General features: G+C 39.9%; 1 protein-coding gene across 3 annotated transcripts in view; it reads left to right on the top strand.

Moving 5' to 3' along the window:
• The window catches only part of LOC137173222 (restin homolog), a 97,225-nt gene that overhangs the window by 60,105 nt on the left and 18,414 nt on the right, over positions 1-18,706 (top strand). For all 3 annotated transcript variants that reach the window (XM_067577952.1, XM_067577953.1, XM_067577951.1), the window contains 8 exons: positions 1,373-1,603; positions 1,773-2,003; positions 3,821-3,922; positions 4,172-4,248; positions 4,609-4,753; positions 6,039-6,276; positions 12,297-12,381; positions 15,006-15,117. In XM_067577952.1, the coding sequence (XP_067434053.1) occupies positions 1,373-1,603; positions 1,773-2,003; positions 3,821-3,922; positions 4,172-4,248; positions 4,609-4,753; positions 6,039-6,276; positions 12,297-12,381; positions 15,006-15,117 (1,221 nt within the window). The remainder of the gene's footprint in view (positions 1-1,372; positions 1,604-1,772; positions 2,004-3,820; positions 3,923-4,171; positions 4,249-4,608; positions 4,754-6,038; positions 6,277-12,296; positions 12,382-15,005; positions 15,118-18,706) is intronic.

The raw sequence follows: 18,706 nt of genomic DNA, 5'->3' as shown, positions 1-18,706 counted from the left end.
GCTTTATTTTGCAGTCAACTCACATATATCCCCGTCTACATCATCTGAATTACCAAACAAGACAGGATGACCCCTCTGTTTGTCAACCTCTCACATCCAATTGGTCCCAAACATTAATACAGAGAGGAAAAGATAGACCGAGAGATTCAAAAAAAAAAAAGAAGAAGAGGAGAATAAAGTTATTATCAACCAAGGGCGGTCATGTGACAGCCATGAATACTCGGCAGGCCAAATGACGTTCATCAGGTCATGAGGGTCAAAGCGATGTGTTTTCCATCATATTTAATGAGGGTTGTTTGATTCCCCAAAGCACAAGCTCCTGATTATGGTCACAAGAAAGCCATGGTGTTCCCATTAAGCCTTGTTATGAGGCCTTTCATCCAGTGACAGAAAGAAATGCTAAATCCACTAATAGTGTGTGGACTGTTGGGTAGTGGATACATTAAAGGGAAAGAAATACTGGCAGAGAGGGAGCAAGTATATAATATACGGCTATAATAGGTAAAGTTGACATATGACACCTCACTTTATATTGTGTATGTGCGTGTTACCTTGGGTAACCTTGGGTAAAACATTCACCATTACACTTTATTAAAATGGAGTGTGCCTAAACATGAGCTGAGTCAATGGTTTTAAACATTCCACGCACAGGGTCGTACACCTACACAGGCTGTTCAGTTTTTGAAAGTAGAGAACTAAAGTTTACGGCGCACCTCCATCCTCTCCTCTCCTCTCCTTTCCTCTCCTCTCCTCTCCTCTCCGCGTCTCTTTCTTTCCTTTGCATGAACAGGTTTTCTACTCAGTCATGCTACCATCCAGCAAGTGTTACTCTTAGATGGGGCCGAGCTAATCCATGGTTAAACCAAGCTGCGGTGAACCACTGAAATCTAACTAGTTGGCTGTCATTAGTTGTAAACCCTCATGTTCTGATCCAGATTACAGCGGGATTAACGTGGATGAACTCAAGCTGAGTGTTAGAGCGGGTTTAACTTTCTCAACCTCTCCCCTTGAAAGGTGAGCTACGGTAGGATTCCTAGTGTAACACCAGGATTAAGCCCGGTTTCACTTCCTGGGTTCCCCTTTCATTATGACAGAGGTTACTGTAGAGCAGCACTGTGTGTTTCACCATGTTAGGCAATGTTGTATACTTGGTATACTTGTTTTTTTTAGTTTTACCATATGTCTGTATACTGTATCTATCTCTTTATCTTTGCTTTTTGGCACATAGAGTCCTGATTAAACATAACGTCAAGTACTTTTATTCACAAGTCCACTCTAAGAGAATTTAAGGCTACAGCAATTCCACTAAATTATAGAGCAAAGATTTACTCCCATCTACATGCATACTACATTTGGCTGTATTTGCTTTCAGATTGGAGCATCTGAAGAGAAGCTGAAAAAGCAGGTAGTTGAGCTGGAATTCCTTCATCAGCAGCTGAAAGGAGCCAAAGAGGAGCTGAAAGAGGCCAGTTTGCAAACCCAGGAGCAGAAAGAAACAGTTGCAACTTTTAAACAGAAGTACACAGCAGCAATAGAGAAGGTGCATAGGGTGCAAGGGAAGGCTGAACTTTTAGAAGAGGAGCTACGGTATTCACAGCAACAGGTAGATAACGTTTGATACCATGTAGATTGTACTGTATAGTAGCACCATGCTATTACCATGATAACATTTTTGCTTTATATCTATTCTACATTTTATATCTTCAGTCCTGTGAGTGAAGCCGCAGTGTAAAAATTATTTCATTGCTCTATTCACTATGTTTAATTGGCAGCTAAGAGAGTCCCAATTAGCAACTCATTCAGTGAAGGAAGAGCTAGCTGAGCTGGAGCGGCGGTACCATGAAAAAGTTGGCCAATGGGAGAGCTCACAGGAGTCTCTTGACCAGTTGACAGATGAACTCCAGGCCAATCAGAATCGACTGAAGGAGAACCAGCAAAAAGCGGACCACTACAAAAGCCTGATGGGTACCCTGCAGGAGCAGGTGGACACACTCAAACAACAGGTCAGGCCACACATGTACACACATCACATGGCATGGTACAGTTAATCATGTAGCTCTCTGTGCAGATGCCAATTTGTTTGTAGCAGTAATGAACAACCTTTTTTCAAAGATCACTTAATGATTTTGGAATACGCCTGTTGCTACACAGTTTAAAACTGCTCAAAATGGTGTTTTTCAGGTTATTTTTTCAGACATTTCTTACATTTCCGTGTAGGAATCAACAAAGCTGCTGCATGGTAACATAGAGAGATGATGTGGGGGCAGTCTTTCATTTCAAAACTGCATATGTTGCACATATTTTTACAGTCTTCACAGCGGTGTTATGTATTTTTTAAGAATGCAGTTTTTATGGATCCCCACCCTAGTTCTGTCAAAGAAGATTTGGATTTTGTATATAACGTTAATGTTAATTTGTGTCTTTGTGTGCCCTCATGTGTGCCCAGGTGCTTCCCAGCTCCATCACTGTGTAAGTGGGTATATGCCTCTGTGTGCACATGTCACTGTACACGTGTGTATGTGTGTGTACAAGTGTGCGTCGGTGCATGTGTGCACTGGCGCGTGTCACTTAATATTTTCTCCTCTTTCTTTCTGTTTTATATTTACTACATCAGGCAACAAATGAATCATCTTTATTACGGAGAAATTTAATTTGGATGAACTTAACTGCTGCCGCCAAGGTCAGACGGGCAGAATGTCATTTTAATCCAATCAACTTTAATCTGTTGGTTATAAAAGAGTTAGGCTGTTGAAGAATGGCTGTATCTCAGGCCCTTTATTACACTGGCTAATGACTTTGATTGTGAGGCGCCTATCAAGAGGTTAGGAGTTCTTATGGAGCTTCACGTCCTGCTAATTCTCTACCTCATGCCACTGTTGGGCTCAGCTAATCCTATGATCACTGTTTACAAGAAAATCTCAAAAGTGAAATATTTTTACAAATTTAAAATGAATATTAAATTAATGTACGAGTGATAGCAGTTCATACTTGAGCAAAAATGGAAATAGAAATGGAAACCTGCACAGTAGCCTGAGTTTAGTATCTTGCTCTGCTATCTCAGTTCTAGTCCATTTGTATTCTGACTTGGGAATATTTCACTCCAACATAATCCTATGATGATGTCTACTTTTGAATTAGTTACATAATTTTGCCTTTATAAAAGACAGCAGATAATAGACCAAGATTGAGGGTAACGATGAATTAAGCTTTTTTTCTGCACAGTGAACATGGGCAACATTCTTAGCAATGAGCTACATTGTCTTTTTTTGGAATTTGTTTGTAATTAAAGGAACAATGCTAGGATCCTAATGTACTATTGGCTGTTGGAGTTTCCCAGACTAGATTCATGTGTTAATGTTATGCTAATTGTGTTGAAGTTTGTCATCTTTGCTTGGAACATCAAGGCCACATTTCTCTGTGCTCTGCAACAAATCAATACACAAATGAGTGTAATACATAACAATGTGTCTCCTTAATGGCATATCAATGTCATTGTCATTTATTAGTAAACCAAAATGCATATAATCTGTTGAAATTAAATTCATTATATAGCAAATCTACCATTTTGTGACTTTTCTTTTTGAGAATAATATTTGTTACAGTTTTTAGATCTGCTTCTGATTTCAGAGGCTTCACAGATTTATAACTGAATTCCTGCTGAGAAGGATTCTTGTTTTATAATGTGAACTACTGATATTTTTATCAACTGTGCAAAAATCAGCCCTCCAAAAAACAAGGGATTTTTACAGTATTATTAAGTTTACCAACTACTAAACTACCTTTTCTTCTTTTACCTTTCATTTGCTCTCTCTACTTATAGAAACTGATGTTTGAGTGTGACCTAAGGCTGTATCAACAGAGTCATTCTCATTCTGATGAGGAGTACCTCAGCCTGCTAAAACACAGACAGCAGCTAGAGAAGGTAAGGCCGTATATTTCCTACACATAATACATTGCTCGATTCTCAGATTATTATGTACTAAAACAATTGACTCCATTCACTGTAAAGTTATATTGAGAGATTTGGGAATTTGTTTACATTTTAGTTACATTCAAAAGTAACACAATCCATAGTTTATGGGTTCAGATTCACACTGACACGTAATGCATAGGCTACATTCCACTACCCGGATTTTCTGTGTGCGTATGTGTGTGTGTGTGTGTGTTTCAGCGCTGTACTGAGCAGGTCGAGCGCCTTGCGGAGTGTGAAAAGGCTATTCTTCAGATGAAGTCAGAGCTGGAGAGACAGTAATAACGGAGTCTATAAAACTCTCATTCTCCTCTGCTGATCCTGGTTCTTGTCCTTGTCTCTCCTCTCATGCCCTTCCCCTCTGCCTCTACCCCCCACTCTCTTTTTCATTCTCTTAACAGTCTACATACTAAATGGCACATAGCAACTTTATGTTACATGCAAAATTTAACATAATCTATTACAATTGCTGATTTTAATTTAGTTGATATAATTAATTTAGTCATCCTTGTTTAAATTTTGTTGTGTTGAAGACCTTTTTTCTTCCACTGCGTTCATTGGTACTATGCACTGCTGTATGCTTACACAGCCGTTCGGACAGGCCATCGGACAGTCACTGCTTGCTCTCCTCCCCATAGAAATCAGGAAAAGGTGGGTCTGAAGCAAAGTCTTGTTGCATCCCATCATACACTCCAAACCAATCGCAGCCAGCTGGAACAAGAAGTGACACGCCTGAATAAGGAAGTTACACGCTTAGAGCTTGAGCTGGCGGACACCCAAAAGGTATGAAAGTAATGTATATCTGCTGACCTGTCCTTTAATGTAGTGACAGCTCATATTATTTTGACTCTTTCCCCCACTACTTTTACATTCAGGCACATCCATTGTTCTTAAATATTGCTTATGTATGCATCACAGGACAAGAGCATGAGCTGGAGATTCAATTCAAGTTTCCATAGAGGAGTACTCAAACCACCTCCACCTCCACCAGCATCACACACCCACCACTCATGTGACTGTCCCGTGATTGCCTGGCAGAAACAAATTGCCTTGCCATTAATTAAAGCACCAAACGGTGGCAAGGCTGGTGAAATTGACTCCAATTAAGAGCTCAATGGGACACTAAATATTCAAATTACTCAAAGTGGTGACTGTAGCCTGGCAGAGTGCCAACATTGCTGGCAGTCATAGACACATCCTGCGTGTGTGTGTGTGTGTGCACGCGTGTAGCCTTGTATGCGTAGGTGGAAGTGGGAATATTTGAGTTTACACATTAATTTGTGTGTAAACAAGTGATTTGATCGTGCTTACCAAGATCATATGCATACACAGATGTGTACTCTCACAAACACATGCACATGTAGGCAACCAGAGTATATTCTCCTCTCGCTGTCAGGTCTTGTCCGTTCAGTCAGTCATCTTCCCTGTGGAATTTCACATAATGAGTTTGTGCCATGTAAGGACACATGTATAGAAGGCTACATCTATATTCGTCACATGCATTATGCATATACACATTATTAATCTTGATCATTATGCATATATACATAATTATACAAGAGTTTAATGCTTTGTGTGAATGTTCAGTCATACATACTCCGGCTGAGTTCAGAGCTGTTGACAATAAAAGGTTTTTGAAGGAAACACAAAGAGGGCAATTAAAAAAACATTTACATAATATGGCATATTGGATGAACCAATCACAAGTAGACAAGTCTTAATACATACGTGAACACACAGAATACATATGGGAGTACGGTTGCTCAAGCCACATTCACAAGTGGTCAGTGACACTTGTTTATACATACAAAACAGACTAAGTATACATATATATGGGGTTTTTTTTCATTTTATTTTAAAGTTTCAGTCAGTTCCCCATGGATAAAAGCAAACATAAGTGGGAAAGCAAAATCTAATAATAAATATTCACTCCAGGTGTTAAGTGCATTCTAGACACAATCTATAAAAGATACTGTGTCTGAACAGGTCCACGAAAGCAACATGTGTATACACATTAAAAACGCAGTCACTCATTCTCTGTTCATCTTGGCCCTTACTTATGCTGCAGGTACGCGTGATGCTCCTCAGGCAGTCAGAGGAGGAGCTGAAGGAAGCCAGGCGAGAGGCTGCCAGAAGGTGCAGGGAGGTGGATGTTCAGAAAGGAGAGGTACAGAGACTTCAGGAAGGGTTACAAAAAGGGGAGGAGAAGGTGATGAGCACCCTCAGAGAGAAACAGAGCCTGAGCAGTCACATCAGGCAGCTGAGCCAAGAGCTTGAGGAGCTGCGCAGCAAGCATCATCTGACAGGTAGCAATCAGTCAATATATCCATCAGTCCCTTATGTTATACATCCTTTCTAGTCTTTCCATTTATGCTTCCAACAAATAACTTTTCATCCAACCAGATACACATGTAGAGGGTATACACATTTTTTTCATTCATTAGTCAAACATACAATTATTTTGCCTCTATTTGATAGTGATTGTGGAGACAGTGTGACAGAGAGGAGAGACAACATGCAGCAAACCAGGATCAGCATCTTAAACCCCTAAACAATCTGGCTGGGCAAAACCATTTATTTTTAAATAAAGCTAGCATTTGACTGGTGACCAGTGAGGATTTCACACCAGTGAAAACAAGTGGTGCCCAAGCAAATAGTTAATAAATGTATGAAAACTGAGATTTTATGTCAGTTTAATTCACTGTTTGCTCTGATTTTCTTGTTTGGTTGCTGTTGAACTTTTGGTCAATGTTGTCCATCAAAATCCCATCGCATGCAAAAGGAGCTACAGGAGTGTGCCATGTCTTTTGTTGCAGAACCAACCACAATGCTGTTAGCTCAATCAGTTAGCTTAAATTAGCCAGCAGTGGTACAGCAATGTGGTGATTCAGTTGCTAGCTGTCTGCACGCAATGTTAACTCAGACACACACACACACACATACACACACACACACACAGTAGATAGAGGTTTGATTTAATGGCACACTGCTTTAGCTGTATGGTAATGATCTGGTTTATGTGTGTGCGCGTGTGCACGGTGGTGGCCTTTGTAGTAGTGTGTCAGTGCAGGAATGGTGATGGCTGGGTCTCTCTGGGCACAGAAATGTCTCATTAAGAATTAACGTACACATCTACGGTCACGCCAGGCAAACACCTCACATACACACACACACAGCCATTTCTCCCAACTCCCACTGCTTTAATTAGCACATACACACTTGCTCTCCGAGGTACAAATACACACACACACACACACACACACACACACACACACAATCACCTATTGTCCGCAGAGAGATGAATCTGAGGTCTCTCTCTGTGGCAGACAGTGGCTGGCTCGCTCGGTGAACACTGCTCATTAACAAGATAGAGACAGAAGGACAACGCTGTGTAGCTTGGCCTTTGTCTGTGATCAAAACGCATTCCCCCAACTCTATGCTCCACACAAAACCACATATTATTCAGCTTTTACCTTCAGCAAATACAATCCAGCAATGTAGAGCCTATTGTAATGACTTAAGAAGAATAAAGATGCATTATTATAACAAAGGGGGCATTGTTTACCTGGATATAGCAGTGGCCTGAATAGACTGGGTGAGGAGTCAGCTTGAGAAATTACTGTCATGAACAAAAGGCCTTTTTATTAACATGAAGCCCTTGTCGAGGTTTTTCTGTATTATGAAAACATCGCCTTGAGTGGTGATGATTCTTTTTGTTGCTTGATAACAGCAGATCTGCTCCAGTTGTAGTATTGAAGTAGTAGATTTTGAAAATGAACAGGTTAGAATTCAGCCTGTTAGAACAGTATGGACAGACACAAAGAGGTATAAAATGATTAGAAAAAGAAAACATGCGGAGGAGTAGACACTTATCACCAAAGTATATAGCTACAGTATCAAAACCATTTAAGACACTACTGCATAATTGTATTTATTTATGCACTTTGTTAACTTGTTATAATGTCATATAAAGTGGGTATCCAGTCATTCATCTATCTCGCTTTTGGCATCCTGTAAAATTACAGAATTATTCATCTGGTAAATAGAGTAGCAATGAAATATTAGCATGGTAACAGCAAATATCAGCTTAAAAAATCATGGTACCATTCCCTTATTATTTTTACTGCTGATTAAGAAATTGGCATCTTCGTGATCTCTGTCACAGCATTCCTACTTGTAAGGCGACTTGTCAGGTAACAAGAAAACTGGCAACATGTTACCTGAACCCTTCAGTTAACTGGGTGTTTTTACATAACTGTCGTTGGGATGTGATGGATATTATATTAAAAGGTTGCTTTGGCCAGATAGAGAAAAATTGTCAGAGAAGGAAAGAAACAGAGGATAGGAGGATGAGTAGGGAACCAGGGAAGTGTCACAAGGATGAGATTGAAGCATCTGAAGGCAGCTGGATTCAATCAAACTGTGTCAAGAGAGGATGAGGAGACGGGAAAGAAGGGGGTGATTAAAAAGAAGTAAAAAAAAAAGTCCTTAAACATTGCGCATGACTGTATGTGTCAAATTTATCATCACTATTTGACAGCAGACATTTTTTGCATGATTCTCAGTTCAGTAGATATCCTGTTTCTTACAAAATACAGTAGAGTCTAGAAAGTAAATCATGCAACACTTAATAAGCTGCTGTATATATGATGCTAAAAGTATACCACTGCATATACTGTAGACAATGTAGCGTATACAGTGCAGTATACAGCATGTGGGTAATTAGAAATAAATACTTGATATACATTGCAACAGACATGCTGAATTCAAAAGAGAATGGATCATTTGTGACATGATTTTTTAAACTTAAGAGCAACTGTACAGAAAATAAATAGAGAGGTGTAGATAAATAAACTGTGTTCATAATCTGTATTATATAAAAATGTACGTGGTAGATTCTAAATGGCTGGTTAATTGTTTTAGAAAAAAAAGTGTCCTTAGCACCTACCTGTGACATCATGTTTAAAATATTCAAATGATATGGCTGATAGTGTCATCTTACATCTTAAATAAGACGTGTTGTAAGGTTGGCTGTAATGTGAAATAAATGTGATACTGTGTGACAACAAATGAAATAACCGCATAAACAAAAACACAATATCCATATTTCCACACTTCCACTAAAACAGAAATGTGATATTACCACCCCTCTGTGCTGCTGATGTGCATCTGCCTAAAGATGATGAAATCATTATCGTGTGCATGTGTGTGCGCGCATGTATATGTGTGTGTGTGTGTGTGTGTACTTCTATCCAATCTGGATCCCTGGACGCACACGTGCACAGGCCTCTCTCCTCCAATTCACCTCTATTACTAGCTATAATCCCATTTCACACTCTATCGATCCCCAAAACTGTTGTTCACCGGAACCAGCAGCAAACACTGGCATTTCTCCCCATCATTTCTACACCATTGTTCTTTATTACACAAAGAAGCCCCCCTTTGTCTCAGAGCAAACTCAGCCCCGCTGAAATATGAATTATAAATGTATGGCTAATAAAAGAGAAGGGGGAAAGGAGAGAGAGAAGGGGAGAGAGATAGAGATAGAGAGAAGTGGTTGGTAGAAACATCAGAGAAAATGACTCCTTTACAAGAGTCTATTGATCAGTTTCTATCAAAGGGGGATGTCAGACATGAGATTACCTGGCAGTTTGAGCATTAGGTGCCGTGTGTTATAGCCCCGGGCCCTTGTACCGCTGCCAGAGGATTGTAAATAAAGCGGAGAGGAGAGAGCAGAGGGGAGTGTGTTGGGGTGTATGCGTGTGTGAGTTTTAGATTCTATGTGTGTGTGTGTGTGTGTGTGTTAGTCTTTGTGAGTGTTCACTGTTGTGTGCATATTTTTTTTTTCTTGTGGTGTATTTGTGTGCATAACGTTGTGCGGCTGTGTGCCTACACCTTTTGGCTTATACCCAAAAGCAGTGTTGCAAGCCCATGAAACTTCAGAAAGAGAGAGAAAGAGTCTTGGGAGGCTTTGGGACGTCTCTTGGGAGCACCTTAGCCCGCTACGAATCCCGCAACAAAGCCAAAGGAAGCCCCTATGAAGCCTTATGAAGCTTTTATGAGGGCCAGGCAGGGCCCAGCCTAGCCCCAACTTCTGATTCTGGGTTAGCCGGGTTTTCATCCTTCTCATGTTAAAGGTTAGCTGTGAGAGCAGGGTAATCTGACTGCAGATCTGTGATTACAGGCTGATGCTGTATGATGGGCTTTGAAGCTCATATGAAGGCGTTGAGAGGGAGAGATTGACAGAAAGTTAGATTATGGACTAATGTCATACCTTAAGTTGTGAAGCCAGTATAAAAGGGTCAAGAAAGTGAGAGAGTAAGGGACCCAAGATCTTAGATTGTGGACTAATGTCATAACTTAACTCATGAAGCCACTAAAAACAGGTTGTAAAAGACCCCAGACCTTAGAATATGGACTACCGTTCTACCTTAAGCTGCTATGAAGTGTTGAGAAATCCAGAATCTTCTGCGGATCCTCATTTAATGTGGAAAATTGTTGCAGTATTTGGTCATCAATCCCTTCTAAGCTAAACATACCCCCCATCTTATCTATTTTTCTAAAGTAAACATCTGGTGTGTGCATGTGTAAGTGCTGCTGTTTGCTCTCTGCTTTTGTGTGTCTATCATTTTTTTTTTATACCTCCAGAAATTTTAAGTTTTAGAGCAAGCCGTCTGCTTTTCCACTTAATTTTTTTGTGTGTGTGTGTTTCAGTTGTGCGTGTCTGTTCCTCTGACTATGTGTGTTTGGGCGCAAATAGAAGTGTTTGCGTAATCGGTCAGTCTGTGCAGCTAATTGCTCTCTCAGTGGTGGGAGGTGTCACTGAGGTCACCTCAAACTAATGCCTTGAATGTGAATTTGATCCCCACCTCAAGTTTTCACATCTCTGCTTTATTGATTATTGAGATTCATAGCAAACTTTCACCTTGAGGTTCAGTAAAATAGCCAATGTAGGATGCATACATACACACACACACACACACACACACACACACACACACATTCACACACAAATAAAAGTGTTTGTGCATCGTTAAATATTTAGCAATTTCAGTTACAGCTTCAATTTTCCTAGGGCTTCAGTTTAAACAGTTTGGATGCTGCAAAACCATAAATTAATCATAGTTTTATTAAATGTAGATTTTCTTTTCTGTATTTCTTCCTTTCTGGTATTGGTTTTAGCTTCCCCACCATTCAATCTGTCCCACCACTACTATAACAACGTGGTGCGTGGCCCTAAAAGCATTACAGCAATGCCCTAAACATTTCTCTACTTCTATTTCACACACTCAAATACACATGCACGCTCACAAAGTCAAGGTCCGTCCTGTAAATATTCAACAGAGCCACACACACACACACACACACACACATACACACACACTCAGGAGCGCCCACACCTCTACATATTCAGTGCACACACCTTCTCAATATTCACTAGCCTTGGCCACCGATGGCTGACAGTTTATGTTATATTCAATGAATACTGAATTTAGTGAAAAGGTTTTAAGAGCTATGAAGAAACATTGACTCACAAAACAGCATACATAACAAAAAAAGGGGGGAAGGAAGCAAATCCTAAATTTTAAATTCAAACTGAAAAGGGTCTGCAAAGCAAACCTAACCAAGGAACCTGACTAGTGGTTTATTATGCACCCGCTCAATGTGCTAAACTAGTAAGTGTAGGACAATGGGGTTTTATTGCATGTAGACGGAGGAGAAGGCTGAAAAGTGAATGTGATTGAAGGGCTGCAGTCAGGAATATGAGCTCGAATGGCCTGCTCAAGGTAAAGAGTGCCATCTATTGACAAAGTTGGGGAGCGCTTCTTTTTTTTTTTCTCTCTCAACAAAAGGACTGTTGCCCCGTCTAAGTGTAAGCAGTGCAATACGTTCACTCCCTCTTTCTCTGCCCCTGAAAGGCATTCAGTGCCTCCTCTGTGGAGTTCTTGATTTCGCTTTGAAGGTGACTCACAGTTCATATTTTCCCACTCATGCTGAACTTGACGAGAATCAATAATCACCTCTGTGTATACATGTTGTGTAAATTATTCTATTAACTTCAGTCTGATGGATGATGTGAGGTATTATGTAAATGTTTTAGATAGATTTCCTTTAAATACAGTTAAAAAACAAAATCAACTCGGACACAAGAGCTGACACTATTTTATTAATATCTCAACTGGAAATTTTCTTTTCTTTCTTGCCTTCTGGCCATTTGAATTAGGCCTACTCTCTAATGAATCTTAACCAAGAGTGTCTGAAGTGAACTGTTGCTCTTTATCTCACACTTTTCTTTTTCTGTCTCTCCTCTCTCTCTCCTGCTCAGTGGAGGAGTTGGCAGCCTGTGCAGAGGAGGCGAGGCGGATGGCGGGGTGCCTGAATGAGGGAAAGCTAGCAGAGGAGAAAATAAGGTAAGAAGGGAGAGAGGGAAAGAGGCTTCCTCTCTTATCCCATTTCCCATCGTCCCCTGTGTAAGCTCAGTAATCAAAAACATTTAGATTTTTTACGTGCAGTGTACAGTAGGCTGTTTAACTGAACATGTGTTGAACAGAGCAGCCTTAAGCTTGAAATACTTACATTGTTCAAGAGGGTGTACAAAGCAAAATGCTTAACTTTTTACTCTGTCAAACATTAAATGATCATTTTTGGAAGATTTGAATATCAGATGATGTCAATAATGACCAGTAATTTCTATGTAGTTTATTACTGAACAGAAATATCCGAATGTGTATCGATGGGACACGGTAGGTAAGCAGATGTTAGGTCGTGGAGTTCAGAGTTCAGAGGTGAGACCCCTGGTTGACCCCTGTGTGTCACCAGAGCTGCGGTGATGACATCAGCAAGCATGTATCACCCAGTAAGAGTGTGTGTTTGTGTGTCTGTTTGTGCATGCATAGTTGTGGTTGTGGCTTTGGCTTCGACATGACCTCACTGCAATGGTCTCCGTCTCAGGGAGTTTCTCGGTTAAGTTGAGCCATGGAACATTTTCATCGTCAACCGACAATTTAAAACTCGGCATGGAGACTTTATAGGTTACATTCTGAATTATTACATTTTATTACATTTAAACCAATTTTAGGTACTGAATGGTAAAACAATCGCTGTGTCTGCATATTATATCCATTTGCAGAATCATGCTGTTTACTGTTAACCCAGTATTATCTAATAACTGCAAAGACATGAAAGGTTTTTAAGCAACAACACCATACTAATGGCTTCCATCTGTGCTGTGGGAAATCCCCTCCTTTCTCCACAGGATGCCTCCTCTCTTTCTTTCCTTTCTCTCTCCTACTCTGTTCATCCTATCATGTGTTCTCTCCATGGACCAATCTATCAGGCATTTTCTTTCTTTTTTGTTTTGGCTGTTCTGCTTCTGCTTCAGCTTTTACTACCAACAAGTTATTCGATTAGTATCTACAAGTTCACTGCTGAAACATTTAGTTGATGTGTTGAGACACACAAAATAAGTAAGCTGTAATTTTTTTGGGATAAAATATTTAGAATTAATGGATTTGTTCTTTCTTTTTAAACTGCCTACACAACTTGTAATACTTTTTCTCATGTTTTTTTTTTTTTTGGTGAATATCTTGAGTTTTTGATTAAAACAAAAGATGTAGCATCATGGAGGTGGGTGTACTAGTGGCCTCAGCGTTTAAGATGCTGAACAATAAAATTGCAACGTCCCCCATTCCAAGTCCAGCTGGAGATCTTTGTTGCATGTCATCTTTCACACTGCTCATTTCCTTTCAAGCTTCTACTGTTCACTATCTAATACAGGCAAAAGATGCCCCAAAAATACTAAAAAATAAAATTTGAGCATCATTTTTAAAAGTAAAAATATGAATATTTGGTAGTTTTCTTCATTTTCTCTGATAGTACATTTGAATACCTTACAAAATACCATACAAAACAAGCATTTTGAAGGTGTGACTTTGTGCTCTGGGAAATTTTGATGGATATTTATTTTTTACTATTTTTGACACTTTTTAGATCAAACAATTGAGGATATAATCGGCAGATTAATCAGTAATGAACATAATCAGTAGTTGCAGTACTAAAAAAATGTAGGATCCAATATCTTGTACTACAGTAGGTCTGTTTTTACATTTAATAAACTGAACAGGTAACTAAAAAATAAATAAATTATATATAGACTCAGAGGGATAAATATTGGACTGTGCATTTATTTTCTGGGATTTTTTTTTGTATTCGTCAATTTAACAGAAATGCCTATAAAAACTAATGTTCAAATACTGACTTTGTGGTCTTTTTCTGAGTAGTTATTAGTTTTAACTGTAAAATCTATAATATAATAACTTCAGCTCACTGTTCCAAAACTTTTGTCTGTACAAGGCCCAAATATTTTTCTATTCATAAACTTGTAATTTCTCATTTTTATATTTGCTTTTAAGGGTTTGGGTCAAGAGTGGGGGTTGTTTGTTTTGGTCTGTGAATGTGTGTGTGTGTGTGTGTGTGCGTGTGTGTGTGTGTGTGATGGGGGTTGGTGGGGGTGTTGAGGCTCACTGAGCGGCCGAAGCGAGGCTGTGGAGGGAGGTTTGTGGAAATGGTAATCATTTGTCGTATTGATCCCGCTGTAGCCAGGGCAGCCGGCACACACAAACTCCCTCACACACATGTACACGCACACTCGCAGACACTAACTGACTCACATACACACAGACGCACAGTTGCGTGGCAGGAATAGACCCCTTCGTATTGATCCCCTTCACATTCCCTTAGCTCGGCTGCCACACACACTCACACATACAGTACTTCCACACACACACACACACACACCCACACACATACTCACACTTTCTGAGCCCGATGTTAACCGATCTGGATTTGCTAAAAACTTGATACTGGAATACTGGAATTAAATATTTTAAATCTTTAAGGTAATAATGAATATAAAATAGACTGATTTTAAAAAATGCATCTAAATATCAGGATGACTGAAATCGAATTACTGATTTTCAATAGATGTTAACTTTATTTATAGTGATAATAATGCCATTGGTTTGTTTGTGTGCAGGTCAATGGTTGTGAGGCTGGAGACGGAGATGGCAGAGCTCAGGAAGAACCTCCAGCAGGCTGTCGATCAGAAACTCAAGGCTGAGAGAGAGAAACAGGATGCACAGGACCAGGTAAATAAATACACACCGGGCCTGAGTGACATAGCCTCGGCAAATACTTCAGAGTGTTTGTTTAAACCGGCTTGGAGCGCAGCACGGGTGGGGTGTTTGCCATCTGAACCATTCAGATACTGTCAGGGATATTGTTATACTCACAGAAAACTGTATCAGTTTCGCCTCCTCATAACATTTAAATGTAATTGTCAGCCTATTGATTTTCGTAGCTGACCATACTCATTTTATTCTCAAGTTGGTTTAAATATGTGCCTTTGCTGTGTGAACCAGGTCTGTACTGCATATATGAACATAAATACTCATACATATACGTTAAAGTGATGTTGGTGAACTAAACCCTTGCTGATCCTCTCCTCTCCTCTCCTCTCCTCTCCTCTCCTCTCCTCTCCTCTCCTCTCCTCTCCTCTCCTCTCCTCTCCCTCAAGGTCTACCACACCTCTCCTTCCTTCCTCTTCTCTCTCCCTGCACCTCCTCTACCTTTTTGATGATTAGTGGCATATATCCGGTGCTAGAGCCCGGATTATCTTGTCCAAGAGAGGGAGGGGTGTATGCGGGACCTAAACCTGGCAAGGTGATTTGGAGCGTTAATTCCTGGGTGTAATATTCCCTGATATTCCCTAATGTTCTGGCTGGGAGTGGGGGGGAAATCTCAGGGGAGAGCGGTTGTCAGAGCTGAGCCGCCGCTGTACAAAGGCAGAATGGATAATTAAGGGTAAAGCCAGGACGGGAAGTGATGTTCATTTAGATTCGACAAACTTTGAATTCTGTCTTAAGATTCTGTGCACTGTGCTGTTCTCTTGGATCTTGATTTTGCATTGCTTTGCTTTGCCTTGCCTTAAACTTTCTAATTTTCTGTCCTCCTGCTTGCCTCTGTTTCTGTCTTTCTGTCTCTATTTCCCTGCTCTCCTTTTTTCCTCTTCCTCTCTTTCTCAGTATTTCTTTTATATGTGTTTCCCAGTCTTCCTATCTCTCTCTCTCTCTCACCTTACTCTTTTTCCTCATTCTGTCCTCGTGAATAATGCAGCCTATGTAGCGTGGTTCTTCTTTTTTCTCTCAGCATTAGTGCACCAGGGTTTGACAATAGTCATTGCCCAGGGCCAGTAAGACACTGACTTGGGTCAGTTGATTGGTCAGTCAGTGGCCAAGCAAAAGGAATTCTCCATCTTTTTCTCGACTGTTGAAAAACCTTTAATCTTTGCCTTCGCTGTGCGACTGGCCCTCTTTTCTTTTGCTGTACATTTTCTGATCAAACATATTGCACGACATGTCAGAGTCAGTCAGGGGTCTGTCAAGTCAAAGTCTTGCATGGAGAGAACGTGGTAATGGCTATAGTGTATGAATTATCAAGCATAAAGCATAGAACTGTTGCTTTTAATGGAAGCAACCGTTTCCTTGGGCTGAATTGTTGATTTGATTGCAATCAATGTCACAATATTAATGACAATGTTTTTCTGATATTGATATATATTGCAATATGGCAAAATCTAATATTAAAATAATCAACTTGATGTTATTTTCATTGAACTGTGTTCCACTGTTATGAATTACATCAGGCAAAAGTCTTCAGGCATGTAACACAATAACATTAAGAACTAATTTAGTTTTTAATTACGTCTTGCTTTCAGTAATTAATTTGGGTTACAGATTTTTTAAAAAGATAACATGATACGATTGTATCATCACAATACAATCAAACTATAATATTGAAAAATTGCCCAGACTTGCCTTAAAAATAGCCTGTTTTCACTATTTGCAGGCAATCTCCAGATCACGTCTTCCGTTTCCACTCTTTATGCTAAGCTAAGCTAACTGGCTTCTGGCTATAGCTTCATATTTAACAGACAAATATTAGAGTAGTATAAATCTTCACATAACTCTCGGCAAGAAAGTTAATAAGCGTATTTCCAAAAAAAGTCAGACTACTCCTTTAAGGCAGTTATACCACAAACGGATGCTTTAACAACAGCAGCAGCATCTAATCACTGATGATGGTAAAGCCGACAGTCCAACCTCCCATTAGGTTAATGGATTGACAACCTACATTAATTTAGCAACTCACCACTGTCATTTTGTTAGTTGGTCCTTTTAAAGCTGGTATAATCATAACATTATTATCTTAAATCAATCAGTCTCATACATCTTGTACTTTTGGGTTTCTTTTAGTCTGTATTTCTTTGTTGTTTCGAAATCTGTGCATGTACTTCTCTGCGTGTGTCTGTGTATCTGTGTATTCGCTGGCTGGCTCCTGCACTCGTACACAATCCTTTGCATCTCCCCTTTGAATTCTTGCGGTCTTCCATCATCTCAACAACAGATGAACTTTTCAATGAATTTGACTCCAAACAGTGTTTAAAAACCAGTGTGATGGCCGCTCTGACTATGACTCCTTCATTAGGTCCCAATCTCTGTTATTGACCAGCAGAAGATGAATTATCCGCTGGTGAAAAAAATCAAAGGGTTTGAAATGGTAAATGGTACACTACAGTGGCCTATAGAGGAAATCTATATTACAAATTGCCTCGGTGCACAGTAGCTGAACCTCAGATAGCTCTGTCTTTCTGTATGTGTACATCTTTGTATGCACAGCGTGTATGAGTGTGTGTGTGTGTGTGTGTGTTTGAGGTACATGTGTGACACGTATAGTTATGTTTGTGTTTTTTTTGGGTCTGTTTAGTCTCTTCTTCTTCTCTATCTTTTAATACGAAGAAAAGGATGCGCATGTTAGTCATGCCAGTCAATTTTGTGCCTGCGTGTGTCCCGTTCAGCACACACGCAGACACACACATCACTCAGTCCTGTCCCTCTGCATGAGTCCAGTTCAAATACAAGTCATCGTAAACATGAGGCATGTTTTTGTGACTACTGCTTCAAACACACACCATAACCGATCAGATCTTCTCTCTCCCTCACTCTCTCTCTCTCTCTGTCTGCCACACACACACACACACACACACACACACGCACACACAATCATAGTCATTAATGTGTTTACCTCAACTTCTTTTAGCATGGAGTAAAAGATTTCAAACAGCTTTAATGAGTATTTGCAGAGAAGTTTTCAGAAAGCAAAAGTTTATGAGCATGTTTTCATACTCATAAACTCTTCTTAGTTCCCCAAAAACTTTACAACTATTGATGTCATCCTATAGAAATACAATTAGACAGTAGCTTTTAATCACTCTGTGTCAGTAGGGTGCCAGCCTAGCGATTAGAGAGACAAGCCTGGTATCCTTGAGCCCTGAATAACAAAAAACTCCAATAGACTGTTTTATTCTGTATAGTAGTTAGACATGGAGGTGGGCAAAGTATAAATGTTTCCTCAATTTTCTTGACCACTCCAGCTGTGATAGACAGTGGTTAAGCTGCCTAATGTAATTATTTTTGGGTAGGATACACGTATTTACATCTTTACTTGTTCAGTTAGTTTCTGCGTTTGTTTTTAGTTGCGTGTGCACACACAGAAACACGGCTGTGTGGGTGCCCTCCGCAAACATGAGCGTGATGTGTTTTCATTTCGGTGATGCGAGGGAAAGTTGGTCTCTGGAACGGTCTTATCTGTTCATTGATCTCACTCATTATACCTGAT

This window comes from Thunnus thynnus, chromosome 21 (genome assembly GCF_963924715.1).
Source record: "Thunnus thynnus chromosome 21, fThuThy2.1, whole genome shotgun sequence".
NCBI lineage: Eukaryota > Metazoa > Chordata > Actinopteri > Scombriformes > Scombridae > Thunnus > Thunnus thynnus.
The sequence above is the reverse complement of the archived record's forward strand: the minus strand, read 5'-3'. Positions and strand labels throughout refer to the sequence as shown.